At 45.5% G+C, this 16406-nt stretch overlaps 1 protein-coding gene across 7 annotated transcripts in view; it reads right to left on the bottom strand.

Moving 5' to 3' along the window:
- ank1b (ankyrin 1, erythrocytic b) overlaps positions 1-16406 on the bottom strand; it is a 59914-nt gene that overhangs the window by 23089 nt on the left and 20419 nt on the right. For all 7 annotated transcript variants that reach the window (XM_078088444.1, XM_078088445.1, XM_078088439.1 and 4 more), the window contains exons 2-21: positions 12609-12710; positions 8093-8191; positions 7488-7586; positions 7108-7206; positions 6745-6930; positions 6366-6464; positions 6062-6160; positions 5781-5879; positions 4928-5125; positions 4375-4473; positions 4150-4248; positions 3850-3948; positions 3505-3702; positions 3147-3245; positions 2843-2941; positions 2367-2564; positions 2160-2258; positions 1701-1799; positions 1403-1501; positions 76-168 (exon numbers count right to left, since the gene is read on the bottom strand). In XM_078088444.1, the coding sequence (XP_077944570.1) occupies positions 76-168; positions 1403-1501; positions 1701-1799; positions 2160-2258; positions 2367-2564; positions 2843-2941; positions 3147-3245; positions 3505-3702; positions 3850-3948; positions 4150-4248; positions 4375-4473; positions 4928-5125; positions 5781-5879; positions 6062-6160; positions 6366-6464; positions 6745-6930; positions 7108-7206; positions 7488-7586; positions 8093-8191; positions 12609-12710 (2361 nt within the window). The remainder of the gene's footprint in view (positions 1-75; positions 169-1402; positions 1502-1700; positions 1800-2159; positions 2259-2366; positions 2565-2842; positions 2942-3146; positions 3246-3504; positions 3703-3849; positions 3949-4149; positions 4249-4374; positions 4474-4927; positions 5126-5780; positions 5880-6061; positions 6161-6365; positions 6465-6744; positions 6931-7107; positions 7207-7487; positions 7587-8092; positions 8192-12608; positions 12711-16406) is intronic.

The following is a 16406-nucleotide window of genomic DNA, read 5'->3' as shown; positions in this document are numbered from 1 at the left end:
TCATGGTGTGTGTGTGTGTGTCAGGGATTCCGCTTCTGGCGTAACCATGTAACCCATGCGTGGTTTGCCGCTCACCGCGGAGACGGACTCCTCGGTAACAAGTTTGAGAACGTCGATGACAGAGATGTAACCCAGACGCTTAGCGATACCCAGCGGAGACGTCCCGTTCTGGACAGAGAAAGACGGGGGAACGTTAAGCAAAGTGTTTTCTATACATTTTTAAATGAAGCAAATTTCCTTCTTTAATGGAAAGTCCTTCTGTTAGTTACAGCTGTTATTTCTCACAGATAATTCCATAATGAGCTTAACCTCATAATAGTATAACGTTAAATCAAAATGCTAATAATACAAATTGTAGGCGTTGTGTGGATACATTGTTTATTTTAAAATGTATCTGTCACACATTTGACCAAATGCTAGTTTATTCTCATCTTACCTGCACGTTATCTAACTCTCCTGTCATTTCAGATCCTCTCACATCGTCAGCTCATTACCTTCCCCTGGTTCTCCCCCGCTTGCCCTCCTCACCAACAGCGCATCCCCTCATCAGCCACTCACCATCTAAGCACGTCACATTCTGTTGCTCGCTGCCAGATTGTCTTGTGTGTTTTGCCAAGTTTTTCCAGCGGTTTCCTCAGTCAGCGGTCAGAGTTACGTCTGTTCTGACCTCGCCTGCCTTTCCACCCCGGATTCCCTGCCTGCCCCTCAGGATTTGTTCGCCTGGTGACGGATCTCCCGGTTTTGACTTTGTCTGAACTGTTGATTAAATCTGCCTGTCCTTTCCACTGTTGTCTGAGTCGTGCTTTTGGGTCCCATCGTGCACCGGTACCAGGAATTGTTACAGTATCAACTTTTCTTTGAAGGAAATAATAAACGGATGTCTACAAACAGATGAATAAAAAACTGGTCTTTTATCAACAGGAGAAAATAATACAAATTGGGGATGTAAAGTAAAAGTTTCATCTGCACAAAGGGATAATGAATGATGACAGGTGAGCGTATACTTAAAGCATAAGTGAATCTCTTACCAGATCTTAAACAAAATTTTAACGACCCTACAAAAGGTTATCAACTTGAAGGCACATTTACAATAAATGGATATTTTAGTAAGACTTTCTCCCTTAAGAATATAGAATGTGGTCTTTTTAAGAGGCAAAAGGAAATTCCAACATAAACCAGTGACATGAACATTAACTATCTGTCTTATTGGATTTACCAAATGGTTTCTGTCAACACATCTAAATCATGCTACATATCAGGCTTGCCTTCACCGAGATATTCACTTGTATGTTTTTTACATTATCTACAGAAGGGCACGTTCGCCCAGGCGCATGTCAGTGTGCGGGCGAGAGGGAATGGCCAGCGAGGATATCAGGGGACGGTATTCCTAGTGGCGTCTCACCGAAGTGATCTCATTGGGGTGGGCTCCGTGCTTCAACAACATGGTGACAATATCAGTGTGGCCCTGCTGAGCCGCCTGGTGCAGAGGGGTGTAGCCCATCTGCAGAGAAGAAGGGATGGTCAGACAAAGCAATAAACACAACTCATTCATTTCCGTCCGGATTATAATGTTAACGTCGTACCGACGTCGCCACAAAGCGTTGATAAGGTTTGTAAAACACAAAGTCAGTCGGCAAGCACACATGCGGCACACGTCACATTATATAAACACTTGTACAAGCGAGACAGAAATAATTTACCCTTGTCTTGCTATTCACATGGGCTTGCTGCTGCAGAAGGAACTTCACCATCTTGATGTTGCCATAGTGACAGGCCACATGAAGGGGCGTGTAGCCCATCTGAGACAGAGAGAGAGAGAGAGAGAGAGTGAGACACTATCGTCTATGCTTTTTCTATGAAGGGACCTTATGCAAACACTTGTGAGTTTGCAGACTTGAAGGCTCATCACCTACTAAATTGTCACGCTCTTTTAAGGATGAATGATAGGTTTGATATCGTATTTTATGTTCTTGAACACCAATGCGATGGTGTGACATTGTAACTAAATTATTCATAGGTGTATTTGTTTAGTAAAAAAACTCACATGGCAAACCACCCGTCTCTAAAATGAACAATAGAGGCCACTGTTTTCCATCAGCAAATGAAAATGTACTAATCTTACATGGTGATATTTTGTTTCAAAGGAGACTGTAACAAACCCGTGAAGCGGCATAAACGGAAGCTCCTTGTTTGACCAAAGTGTCGGCGATTCCCACGTGACCTTCTTGAGCCACAAGATGCAGAGGCGTCAACCCGCTCTACACAAACGGAAAGCATATTTTTTCATGTTGAAAAGCTACCTAAATGAACTTTCCCTATTTGGGATTTTTGTGTGCGGTTTTGATCATTTCCCCTTTTTAGCACACCTTGTTCCCCAGGTTAACGTTGGCCTGTTTGGAGATGAGCAGGGCCACCATGTCCGGCCGCCCCTCCTGCGAGGCCAGGTGCAGGGGCGTGATGCCTTGCAGGGACTCTACATTGGGTGTTGCCCCGTTCTGCAGGAGACAACTGGCCACCTCAATCTGATTCTGCTTGGCCGCGATGTGCAGGGAAGTGTAGCCGTTCTGTGAGGAGAAACGAAAAGAAAGTACACACGGTATCACAAAAGCGGGCGTCGCTTTTCTTGGCAATGTCCGCGTCTAAATTTAGATTCACACTTGAATGCTGTCATGATGATCGGAGTGCTTCGGAGTACAGAGGTTGTCATTTAAGTAACTGTATGTTTAAGTATAGCACAGTCAGTTGACCTGTTTTTTGGTATGTGTGTCAGCAATGGGTGGGCATGCCGCGTGTCGGCCTGACTGTGTGAGTACGTGCGCACACACATATGTGAGCATCTTACTCGGGCAGTGCTGTGTGCAGATCCTCCCTTGCTGACCAGGAGTCTAACAACATCCAGGTTGTTGTGATGGACGGCCACATGAAGGGGTGTCAGACCGTTCTGTTAAACACACACACATGTGCACATATATAAACCCACCAACATATACGCACACAAACATGTATATATGAAACACGTACTGCAAAGCTGATATAATCTCCATGGCATCAACCTGTCAGGGCTGGATTGCTCGTCACAGGAGTGTAAGAGTACTTTGCTCGTGTGCGTCAGCGAACTGAACCACCGGAAGCGCGGATTGTCTCACCTTCCCCGCTGCGTTTGGGTTGGCCCCTCTCTCCAGAAGGAGCTCGGCCACGTCCACCTTCCCGTATTTAGAGGCCACGTGTAGGGGAGTGAAGCCTTTCTGCTCAGAAGAAAAACACTTGTCATCGTTATTTCTCGCTCGGTGTCGATGCACAGAAAACACAGACTGACCGGTTTTCAGTTTAGTTCTCATTTCTGAAATATGCATTCATATTGATATCCAGCGTCCATCTTGGAAAGTTCAAAATACTTAAAATGAAGTATTATGTATGTATATATATATAACATGTGTGGATTTACGAGAGCAGTGCCTAATGTAGAACAGTTGACACAGCATTAATGGAGGTGATGTTCTCTACCTTTGTCATCTTGGTCTGCTGTGCCCCAGCATCCAACAAGATTCGAATAGTGTGGATGTGTCCTTCACGTGCAGAGATGTGCAAGGGCGTGTGTCCTGCAGTTGTGGCCGAGTCGGGGCTGGCCTTGTGCTCAAGGAGCATCTTGACGAGCTCCTTGTGGCCCATGCGGGCCGCACAGTGTAGAGGTGTCTGGTCATCCTGGGCACAGGGAGGAAGGGACCAATTTCATGATTTAAACTGGGAAATCTGCAGCATTAACAAGTGGGTGATGATAGCCGGCTTTATTAAATTGCCATTTGCTTGTTTAACGGTGCGCTGAGTAAATGGAGACTGCACGGCTCGTACCTTTGCCCTAGCGTCTGCTTGCGCCGTGTTCTGCAGCAGGAATTGGGCAACTTCACAGTGTCCTGCTCTGGAGGCCATGTGGAGGGGAGTCTCCACTTTCTGGTGTGGACAAATAAAGGTTAACCAGGTTTTATTTCAATTGCATTAAATTATGCCACTTGCATGTATGAAAATGAGATTTATGAGTCAATTACTTCACACTGCTGACCGGAGACAGCTTTAGGGTAAACCGAGTAATAGAGAGAGTTTAAAAAAAGACATTGCAAATGACCAGTGTCAGAGTTGAAAGGGGGTTCTCACCACATTGGAAGCATTAGGCGAAGCCCCCCTCTGGATAAGGTTCTTTACTATGTTCAGATGGCCCATGAATGCTGCTACATGAAGAGGAGTGAGACCAGACTGCACAATGCAAAGCACAAACAGGGAAGGTCATGAAGGCCCATCAATGAACTTTTCTGTACTCTGAAAAAGACTGGCCCGACAGGTCATTTTCAGAGGCGGCCCCTGGTGGTCACATGGTCTCACCTCTGTGACAGCTTCTAGGGAAGCAGAGTGCTTAAGCAGCAGGTCCATGGACCGCATGTGGTTCTTCTTGCAGGCAATATGGAGAGGAGTGAAGCCATTCTGGGAACACACAGAAAATAGTTCAAGTCCCGGAGCGTATTTACTTAGTGCCTTTTGTCTTTTATGTCCTCTCAATATGGAGATAATAAAAGACACACAGCGATACCTATGACCATCTAGATCACATATGTCAAACTCAAGGCCCGCGCCGGAATCAACTTTGGGCCACAGGATAATATCTAAATAGTATTGACTCGCTGGTACATGATAAATAGCTGCTATCCCTAATCAGTCCACCGGGGGTTGCACTGTGTGAGTGAGCACCCCGCCCCCCTCCCACCCTGTTGACTATCGTTTTACTGGCCCGGCCCACTTGAGATCAAACCGGCCAGTATGGGGCCCCTTACCTAAAGGGACACCCCTTATCAATCCATCTAGATTCTAGATTAACTTAACTTCTAACATTAAGTTAACTACTCTAAATAAACAAGAAAACCAGTAAAAAAAAACGTACCAGAGCTCGAGCATTGGCTTTGGCCCCCTTGTCCAGGAGGACTTTGGCCATCCGGTGGTGACCGCAGTGGGCTGCTACATGAAGAGGGGTTAAATGGTCCAGTGTGATGTCATCGATCTCAGCGTTGTACTGCAGTAGCTGCCTGACACAGTCCATGTGATCCCCCTGAGCTGACATGTGTATGGGGGACAGACCGTTCTGCAGGACAGAAAGAAGGAGACACAGACGTGGGCGGGGAAAGTTAGGGAGAGGAAATAGGAGACGAGCACGCATCATGCTGTATGTAGCACAAAGTCTATAAGATCATATTTCTTGTGTTCATAAAGGCTGAGTGTGAGTCCCTTGACATTGGGATATAATTAATACACTGAATGGCTGGCCGATGTATCAATATTATATCGATTTTGTGATATGAGACTAGATATTGTGTTATATTTGGGATATATTGATGTAAAGTGATGTCATCTGAATTTAACAAGTCCTAAACATTCTATGAATTGCCAATTCCCACAGTCATTTAATGCAAATAGTTAACCCTACAATACAGGTCAAAAGATATTGTGATAAATGATTTTCTCGCCGGGCCCTAACACACTGTACTAAAATGACTCACACACAATACAAGTGGCAAGGAAGCTCGTTGCAATAATATCTTTAGGATGCTCACTAAGTAGACAAGTTAGATGACAGAGTGTAGACTACCAGCAAGTTGAGTGACTATGCCAATTTTCTGTTGGCCACGGGAACATCATTTGTAAAAAGATTTAGAATCTCTCTCAGTAATGAGTAGATGTTGAAGAATCAGTTTTGAACACTACACCCTGATGATTATGGATGATTGTACAGCATTTACCTTGGTTTTAGCCTGGATGGGAGCACCATGTTCCAGCAGGATCTCAATGATGCGAGCATGGCCGTTCCTGGCCGCACAGTGGAGAGGAGTCAGCTCATCCTGCAAAGAGAGAGGAGGCCGAGGAGAGAAATTGGAAGCGTGTAAAAACGACATACAGCGAGAGACAGAATTTAGCAAATCAGCAGGGAGGAGGACAGAAGGGGGAAATTGATATTGGGAAGGTGTTGGGCATTCATAAGTGGCAAAATGCCGGAGCAGAGTGGGGCTGAACGGCGCGCTACCTTAGTCACGGCATCAATTTGTGCTCCTCTGTCCAGCAGTAGTCTGACCATCATCACGTTGCCCCTCCTGGAGGCTATGTGGATGGGTGTGATGCCATTCTAGAGAAGTAGCCAGCAATAAGTTAGTTGCATTGATCATCACCTCTAGCAATCGATGCATGACGTTTCCAGAGTCAAAATACCACAAGATAGAAGTACAATGAAAGTTTGTCCGTGTACTCTTAAGATCCTTGTATGCTATTTAATATTTAACATTTCTTTCTTTCAGAGGTCCCTTCTGGTCCTGCAGCTGAGACAAACTGACCTTGGGGGTGAAGTTTACATTGGCTCCTCTGTTTAGAAGCAGCTGGGCAACGCTCATGTTCTCATAGTGGGCTGCAATATGGAGAGGTGTGAAACCAGTCTACAGAGAAAGAACCACAATGGGAGAGTGTAGGAATGAAGTATACAAACATCAAAATCAAGGTTACAACAACGTGCATGACGTAGATTAAAATGAGAATAGAATTTGATTCAATTTAGAGAGAACTGTCGGACAACAGGCCAAAGGAAGATTATGTTTCATGAAAAATAGTGTTTCTCTCTTAATGGTGATTTGCATTAAGAAAGTTGTGGCACCACCGATCTCACTTATATGATTATACTGATTAACCTTTACAGCAGTACACACAGTGAGTAAATACCTTGCTGAGAACATCGGCATTTGGATCGTTCTGCAGCAGCACCGCGGCGGTGCGCGTGTCGTCGTTCCGCGCGGCGATGTGCAGCGCGGGGAGGCGCACCTTGCCCTTGGTGCCATAGTTGATGAGCAGCGCCACGACATTCTCATGGCCCTGCTGGAGGGCCACTGCCAGGGGGGTGAAGCCATCCTGAGAGAGGACGGAGGGGAGGAGGGCGGGGGCGAGAAAGGGGAGTCGTGACGGAAAAAAGTGGGGAGGTCACGCAGGGGCGAGGATGAGAAAAGAATGGAGCGAAATGCAGAATAAAATATCACTGAGCCGAGACGAGACGCGCATATATTTTGTCCTGACTGTGATCTCTCGCACCTCGGTTGGGAGACTCTGATTGGCACCGTTCTCCAGCAGTAACTTTACCACCTCCAAGTGATTCTCCTGCGCTGCCATGTACAGGGGACTGAACCCTTTCTGTAAGGGCACAAGCATTTGATGCGTAGTTACGGATACACAAACAAACAATAACACGGCTCCATATTACAGGCTGCTACACCAGCAAAAAAGAAAATAAATAAAAATACTCAGTTGACCTGAGCAATAAATAATTGAATAAGTTTATCTTTACAAGAACACACAGATTCCATAACACACCATGCATGGAAATATCTGAACAACTCTTTTGCACAGCACAGAAACACGGATGCACGCACACACACTCGGGCCCCTCTTGCCCAAAGCTCGCTGTGACTCACATGCGACTGGGCATTAACGTTGGCACCATAGTTGACGAGCTCAGCCACCACTTTCTCCTGCCCTGCCAGTGCTGCGATATGAAGAGCCGTGTTCCCTTTCTGGAGGTCACGCGCACACAAACACACACAAAACCACACCGAAAGAGAGGGAGGACAATTAGAGTGAACAGAATGGCTTAGATTTCTACACATTGAAGTGAACACTGTACTACATGAGGTGTTTTGTAATCATCTAGTTTACAAGGACGACATTTGACGATGAAAAGAGGCAAAGACCAGACTAGCCTTTTCGCTCCCTTATGACCGTAAACAACAAACTGTTTTTAGTTATGAAATCCAGATCTTTCCAGTTCAGGCGACAAGTACGTGATCTCAAAACACCTGGTCGGATAACCTGGAGTTAGCTACCTAACTCCAATACTCCAATACCTATGCTTCCTTTCCTCTGTCTTTTTTCAGGCTCAACACAAAGCTGTTCTTTTACACATACGCCCTCATGGTGGCATGGAGCTAAATTAGCTTAGAGCTTAGCTTAGAAAAGTGCTATTTCGGTTCAGTTTGAAATGCTACTTTAGATAAGTAAGCGCAGAGGGGGGACAAGGTACCTTGGTGGTGGCTTCCAGCTCAATGCCAGAGTGTAGTAGCTCCAGGACCATTTTGACGTGACCTTCTTTAGAGGCCAGGTGTAACCCGTTGAGGCCATTCTGAGGGCGACGACAAAGATATTAGTCATAACAAACATATACGACACAATACTGTCTGCAAGAGATACCAGCCATTATGAAAAAAAACAAAAACTACTGCGCTTTGGATTAAAGACAGCATTATATTGTATCTTAGAGTTTTAGTAATACAGCAGCATGGTGATCCTGTTTATAATCAGGATTAACTTGATCCCGGTCCTCGTTAATTAAAAAGTGATCTCTCAGCGCAAAGTAATGAGTGAGTCGCGGTCTTCCTCATGACACATGAGAAGCAACGCACACATCTGTGTGAAGATCTCTCCGAAACGGGGATTCCGTGCCCCGTCTTTGGCCTCGTCCTTCCCGTGGCCTTCAGTTCAGTGACGTGAAGGATCTCTAGACCTTTCAGGCCCATTAGTGCAACGGTCCATTAACCTGGAATGTGTTGGATTTATGAACACATTCAAATATTCCACGTTCACGTTCAACCCGTGTTGAATGAAACCTCCCAATGGATGGAAATTAAAGTAGGAGCGGAAAAAGAAACACTGCCCTTCTTCAGTCTTCGACTTCTTTTGGAGATAAACAGAAAACTGTTTTGTCCCAACATTGTGCCGTTGTCTGCACGATTGCCTCTCTGGAAAGCCGCGTACGTGTCTCACTGGTGAAGTCCGACCTGCGGCCTTCCTGCTGTGAGGGATGTGGCCACCAGGAGTCTCCGTTATCCATCACTCTGAGGCTTCACTCGATTCAAATGGGCAACAAAGTCTCTCTGCGAGCATGCGCGCAGCGACGGGTGACACAACGTGTCATCAGTGGCACACATGCACACACTGTTTAAATGCGGTGCGCCGGACCAAAGAGAAGGGACGGTGACTTCCGGCCTGGTGTGCATTTACGTATCGAAGACACCGACAGCAGCACGCCGATGGTCGGTAGTTAGACACCTCAATGACTCAAGATAAGGACAGGAAGAAAGCGGGAGAGAGAGAGAGAGAGAGAGAGAGAGAGAGAGAGAGAGAGAGAAAGAGAGAGATTTGTTTTGAAAAACCTTTATTTTCTTATAAAAAACCAACACAAACAAAAATGTTGCCTGATGACATTAAGGTCCAATCAAGACACACAATGGCTGTGAAGACACGATCTCCTTTCAGTCAGTCCACACCAGTCTCCTCTGCAGCATCGACGCACACCGAGGCCGCCCACTCTGCCGACGAACCGGTAGTCCGTCTGCTCACTTGCTCCTCACCTCCGCCGGTACTCCACTCAGTCCCCAGCAGCCCTCTCGTTGCCATTGTTGATCTTCTGGACGATCTTTCGCAGCCGGAAGACCTCCTGCTGCGTGTATCGGGAACTGCCTCGTTTGCTCGCACCCTCCCGAGCAGTACGACCGAATTTCTCCATATCCGGAAAGTAGTCCTCCAGCTTTATCCCCCTCATGTTCTTGGTGGTCTTCAGGAAGAGTTTCACCCTCCCCACGCTGTCCCAATTGGTGGCCATCCCGCCAGAGGAGACGCTGTCCGCAGAAGACTCCGCTCCTGCTGCCCCTCCTCCCTCTGTCTTTCTGTTCCCTGACCCCTTCTTGGTCTGAGAGCCCCCTCTGCTCTCCGTCTTTCTCTTCAGGCGGGGGACTTTTAACGCCTCTTGCCTCCCTTCACCCCCTTGACCCACCTGCTGGACCCCACCCGCCCCTTCTTCCATCCCTCCACCCCCTTGATCCGCAAGCTGGACCTCGTCTGCTTTCTCATTCACTCTGTCACTCGCCTGCCCACCTGCTGGACCCCACTCACCCCTTCATTCACTCCGTCACTCGCCTCCTCCACCTGCTGGGCCCCACTCACCCCTTCATTCACTCCGTCACTCGCCTGCCCCACCTGCTGGGCCCCACCCGTATCTTCATTTACCCCATCAGTCCCTCTCTCCACCACCTGGACCCTGCATTCCCCGCCCTCACTCACCTCACTCAAGCTCTTCTGGGCTTGACCTGTCCCTGTTTCACCTCCCTGTTGGACCCCAACTGTCCCCTCTTGTCTTTCCTGCCCACCTTGGCTGTGACCAGTAGAGGTCTTCTCTGGACATGCTCTGCTCAGATGTCCCTCTCTGCCACACCGGTAACATTTCGTACTGTCAGAGTTGACAAACACCACATAGTCAAACCCATTCACTCTTAACTTGAACACCACATTCAGATCCTCGTTTTTCTTGTTGAGGATCATGTAGAGCGTCCTCTTGTGAGAGACCACGTGTCTCAGGAGGGGGGATTTGAAACCCGAGGACACCTTATTAATGGGAGACACGACCATCCCGTGTCTCGACAGCTCTCTGGTCAACATCTCGTCCCTGATGAATGGGGGGACGTTAGAGACCGTGACTCGGGTCGCTGGTGTGGCGAGAGGCAGGACGGGCACGAACGTCTCGTTCACCACCATCCCCTTCTCCACCACCATGTTGGCTTTGTTCACGCTGTCCATGAACATCACCACCGCGTTGTTCATGCGGGCGGCGGACTTTACGCTGCCGTGACCGACCATCTCCCCCGCGTCCAGGCTGCAGTCCTCCACCGCGCACGGGCAACCCGCCGGAACTTTAACGCCGTGCTTCCGCGTCAGTCGGGTCAGGTCCATGGAGCAACAACAAGTGCCTGCAGGGCTGTAGGTGTAGCCAGGACAGGCTATTGCTACAGAAACACATAAATCCCATATAAACAACATCCTTCCTTCAGTCCTCTGTAAGCACTCGCATCAATCGACCAATCGAAGGGATACAGAAAAGTTAAAAAGTAAGTAAAAATAGGGCGATGGGAAATGGAGGAAAATCTATTACTGTATTCAGAGAATCAAATTAAGTCTTTTGAAATATAATTGATCGCATTGCGCTATAAGTACACCGTGAATATGGTGGCAAAAAGTTTTGTTCATGTCTATCTGCCGCTTCTCATCGTCTGTCTCCCTCCTGCTGGGGCGTGATACTTTGTCTCAGTCTTGATGCGCAAACTTCCATCTCACTGGCAGCGTTTTGTCTGTGTATAAAAGCTCTTGTCTCATCATTCACTGAACATCCTTCCACTCCCAAATAGTCCCTAAAGCAAGAACTTACTGGTAAGCTGATGGGTATGTCTCTACGTACGTCTAATCCACACATATCCACCTTCACACGTGCAGGGATACGGTATCCATAAAACACACGGGGTATCCCGGACACCCCGTGTGTTTTATGGTGCTGATGCAACGGGGTGTAAGTGTGCAGAGGGAGCAGCTGAAGATTGAGGGGACTTTAATCGAATATACTTAATTATTTAGGGACACCGCTTTACTCAAAGACAGAGAATCAGGAGGTCCAAAGAATGGTGAATTTTTCATCTTCTTTTTGAGTCTTTCATTTGACATAATTTGCTGATGCCGCAGAATCCCTTTCCATTGAGATAATAATGACATAATGCGTTACAATCCAACGTTCCTTTTAAGAGCAAAACAAATTGTGTGCAGTATGTTGCATCTCTAAGGAGTAAAATGAAGTTCCTAAGTAACATCCTCATTTCATAATCATGCCTTGTTACTGTGGGAAAGCGTTTTACTTTCCCACAGTGAGGAGACAAAGACACACTTTGTCCCAGACTTTAAAGAGGCCTTTTCAAACAACCTTTTTAAGAACATCCGTCTCTATATTTGATCAAAATAGGACTGTAACTGATCTCAAACTCTCTAAATGTATTCACAGTACATATTGTACCTACAGAAAACAACAAACCCATGGATGGGTTGTTTATTCTAGAAATGTATTATAGTATTAGGTCTAGAATCTTTCCAAAGAATACGAGGCCTTTTGCTTATTGTGGCCCGAGCAAAAGCTGCGTCTTACTCGTCCAACAACAAGTGTTTCCCACATATATAATGATATCATTTTTAAGGCTCACAACAAAAGCTGGTGAAAAGGCACCAAACAAACCTTTTTGCCCCCATTAGGCTGCGTTGGACATGAATTATTAAACCTTAGGTTGGTTTCAAGGGAAACAGCTTACAAAACGGACCTCTCTGCTGTGGTTTAACAAAAATATTATGCAGACCTACAGCATCTGGGTAATATTTTTGTTAATGGACCAGTATGTAGGTTTTTTTACAGAAAGGATATTTGACTCCTCAGGACAACATGGAGCATCTGGCCTGTGGCTTTTTATGTGATTTGGGATTTAGTGTGACTCCGAATGTAAGCTACCATTTTTGTTCCTAACTTCTGTACAGTACCAGTCAAAGGTTTGGACACATTTTCGCATTCAAATTAATGATTAAGAGTTTCCAGACTTTTGACTGGTACTGTATGTTCTAAATGTTGTAATCTCTTTCGATACAAACCACCACTTAATTCACCATTTGTCTCTGAGACGCGCCACACACGCACAACCAAAAAGGATCTTCTTATGAGTTGAACGAAATGATCTCACTTGATTAGCGATATTGATGCTGATCCCATTCTTCAAGTGATCGTGTGCTTTGTCCAGGTTCCCCGAGCGAGCTGCACGCAGGAAGCTGGTGGATGCATCGGCCTGCAAGGAAGACGAAGAGAAAAAAAAAAGAAGTAAAAAAATAATACAATCAAAAGTGCAGAATCATGCTGAGGGAGTCTCAATGTCGGTCCCAATTAGAGCACCAAAACACGGATCAACTTTCTTTGTCAACATCAACAGGTTTGAAACATAAACAAACACCCGCTCGGGTCACGTTTCTCCATCCACTTCCATCATCACTTGGGCCGAGGCCCGATGCCGCGTTCACCGGCTCCTCCGTCCTCTCTTGGAGGCTAAAAAAATGGCGTTTTGGCAGCCGTCCACAGCCGCCTGCACTCTGCTGTCCGCCAGGCTGATCTCAGAGGGGGAAAAAAAAGCTCCCTCGGCTTGTGTCTCGGTGCGTGTCGGCCCGCCTCTGAATTCATTCATCAGCCGTAGGAGTAATAAGGCCGAGCTGCAGGGTGAGATGCTTCTGATGACCCCCTCCCCAACCCGGGGGAGGGAACACTGCGTGCCGCCCCCGCACTGCTGACCCTCGTATGCATCCGTTCCAAGTGTTATTCTCTGGTGGGTTAATAGAGCTGAAACACTGAAATATGTGCATGCCCTTTTCCCCTCCTTCTGTGTGCATACGAGCCAAGTATTATTTGTTTTGTGCACAAAGCATTAAGCTTTCTAACAAATAAATCTTTTTTATTAGATACTCTGTGAATACCCTGTGAATTTATCTTTCCCGAATCAAGAATCGGTTTTCCTTGCAATTAATTCCCATTATTTTCTCAAAATAAAAAACCTCTGCCTCAAACTCCTTTAAATTCAAATTAGATCACAATGCATATTAAGAGGTTCTTTCATTTGACAACTCAGGCTTTCTGACTGTCTATAAATAAAAAAACCCAAAAGGACAAGGTGAATAAACCCCAGAATATAAAACAATATATTTATAAGAAAATGATGCACAAAAAGCCTCTCTGGAATATTACCTATGGACAGCAACCTGTACAAATTAATATTTTTCAGAGGTGTCCAGCTTCCAAATCCTTTTGTATTTAAAGGGTTTCTTTCTGCAGGCAGTGCAGTTAATAAAATAATAACTACATGTACTGTAAATGAATACGGTTTGAATCCATTGATGTGTTTCTTTCCCTGCGTGCCTCTACTTTCTTCAGTTTCCTGCACCTGGTGAACGTCTGGCTGGTGTGCATTCACCATCTCTTCTCTTTGAACACGAGAGCTACAGACTCGGCCCGAGAGCGCTGAGAGACAGGACTTCAAACGGCCGCTGACGGGATTCTCTCCAGCTCAACACCCCCCAGCCGGGTTTTAGCCGTCTGTCACAATGCGCCACAGATCCTCAGGAATATTCTATAATTAAAGACTCGTCTCGTCTGCTTGAACGTATACGTGTGGCGTTTACGCAACGTTTCCGCCTCTGTCACGTTGCTGGTTTTAAAGCAAGTGTGACGTTCAGCGTCTCACAGTCTCCTCCTTCTCATTCTCCCTTCATCTGCACTGTGACGGTGTTCATGTGGCGTATTACTGTTTGCAGCCCTCACCTGCATCCCCATGACTCCACCCCCCCACTGCTTCGTGAACCAGTTCGCTGCTCGTTTATCATCATGAGATAGTTAATGAGTGTTGGTCAATTTGAGTGTGGTGTGTGTTGTCTGTCTGTGTGTGTGTGTGTGTGTGTGTGTGTGTGTGTGTGTGTGTGTGCTGGCCACAGTTTGCAGAAAATGAAAAATCTTTCCAGACAGACATCCTCCACCAGCTCGTGTCGACGTTTCCGTTGGGCTGGAATCCATTTCGACTCTCTGCTCATTTACCGTCTCTGAAGTTTCAACTCCCCATTTATTCATTTTTACCGTCCCCCCCTCCATTCTTCCTTTCATTCTCGCCTCTATCGCAAAGATTAGGGCTGTACGTGCCGTCCTGGACAACTGACTTAATTTGTAATAATCAATCGGCTTACTGACACACTTCATCCATTACTTTTCCTGTATGTAGATTTCTTTTCTATCACTGACAACACAGAGAGGAGGAGGTGCAGGAGTCTGGTTTTCTCCTAGAACACTTGATGTGCAATAAGATGAAAAGTGTTTATTATTCATGCTGTACTTGTGACCTCCAGATGCATGTATGTACGTACCTCACATTCTAACCAATGATCCACTGCCTCAGGTCATTTATTAATTAACATGTGTTTGATGTGTGTAAGATGAGCGATACACTGATTGTTTGTCGAGCCTTTTCACAGCCGTGCTGTTTCAATTTCACACTCTTGATGGACACAGCTTGGAAACCTGTCTTTATATGAATGTCTTCACACTTCAAATATAGTAATTACCCAAGCGGACCAGATGTGTTATGATAAAGTAGGTAAGTGTATAATTATTAATGATCTGGTGTCAGGCTTTTTAAGCGAGAAGCAGAAATGGGCGAAATATCTGTATTTTTCTAATAAAGTATCACACGTATTCTGAAAAGGCATCGAACTCACATGACTCAATCAGAAACAAAATACCATCAGTAAATATAAATGTTAACGGTAAGCACTTTCCACAAGTCAAAACTACAATACGCCAACGGGAGAGGTCACCACATCCGGGGAAGCACAATTGAACGGGAATAGAAACTTGCCGGCAAAGTCACAACAACACAGAGGTTTTTTTCCTGAACACAACAACCACAAAGACATGAAAAGAAGCAAACAGCAACACACAACTATCACCACAGTCAACCCGAGGGAATTCGAACTGTAATAGTCAAGTTTTAAATCTAGAATTTCATCAGAAAGAAAATCAGCCAGCGGGGTTGGTTAATTTAAATATATAAACTTAAGTATTCAAAAAACGTCCTGCATCTATAATGTTGTCTCAAGCTAAATATCCATCTTCCCAAACCAGTTGATATAATGCATTGATTGTCCAAACACAAGACTTGGAAACGCTGATTTTTTGTGTAGCATGACTTAAGAAGTTAAGAAACCCCACTGCAGCTGGAACAAGCGTCGAGTAAATAATCACAAGGATTTAAACAAACATCATATTTACTCTATAAAGAGACACATTCCTCTGCAACCTCTCAGATCCCGCGATACTGACCTGACGAATAAATCAGCGCTGAACCGAATGAGCCTGGAAGACAACACACACCAGCCAAGACAACAGACTGTTAATGGAAAACATTTAAAGTGGTTGAAATAAGACAAAAGGTTATTTAGCATCACCCAGATATTGTTCTAAACTGTGTTGCAGATGCTAAATCTTAAAGCCCGACGACCGACTACAATATATACTACAAACATATAGCATATATGACAATTGGTTAATAAATGATTAAGGATGATATGCATTCAACACACATATCTAAGTATCTGATCTATGAGCACTCGGCATAATAGATAATATTTAGTTAAACTGGCTCTGTGGAACAGATCCACAGTGAAATGCATTTACTTCTCTTTGTGTTGCCATCCTGTTCTCCTTGTGCCTTCAGGCAACAATCTGAGTGAAAATCCTCACGACTAAACACAGACTTAAATACTTTATGCAGCTAAAAATATCCGTGTTTGAATGGAAAAAAGCGCTCCAGTCTTCAGATAATAACACCAAGGAGTATTTTGAAAGGAAAAAGGTCGAAGCCATTGATTTCTTGTTTGCTATTTAATAACCGGCGTTCATGCACCTTCAATATTCGGCATCTACATTTTGCACACAGGCACACAAAGCATGA

This window comes from Gasterosteus aculeatus, chromosome 14, assembly GCF_964276395.1.
Source record: "Gasterosteus aculeatus chromosome 14, fGasAcu3.hap1.1, whole genome shotgun sequence".
Taxonomy (NCBI): domain Eukaryota; kingdom Metazoa; phylum Chordata; class Actinopteri; order Perciformes; family Gasterosteidae; genus Gasterosteus; species Gasterosteus aculeatus.
The sequence above is the reverse complement of the archived record's forward strand: the minus strand, read 5'-3'. Positions and strand labels throughout refer to the sequence as shown.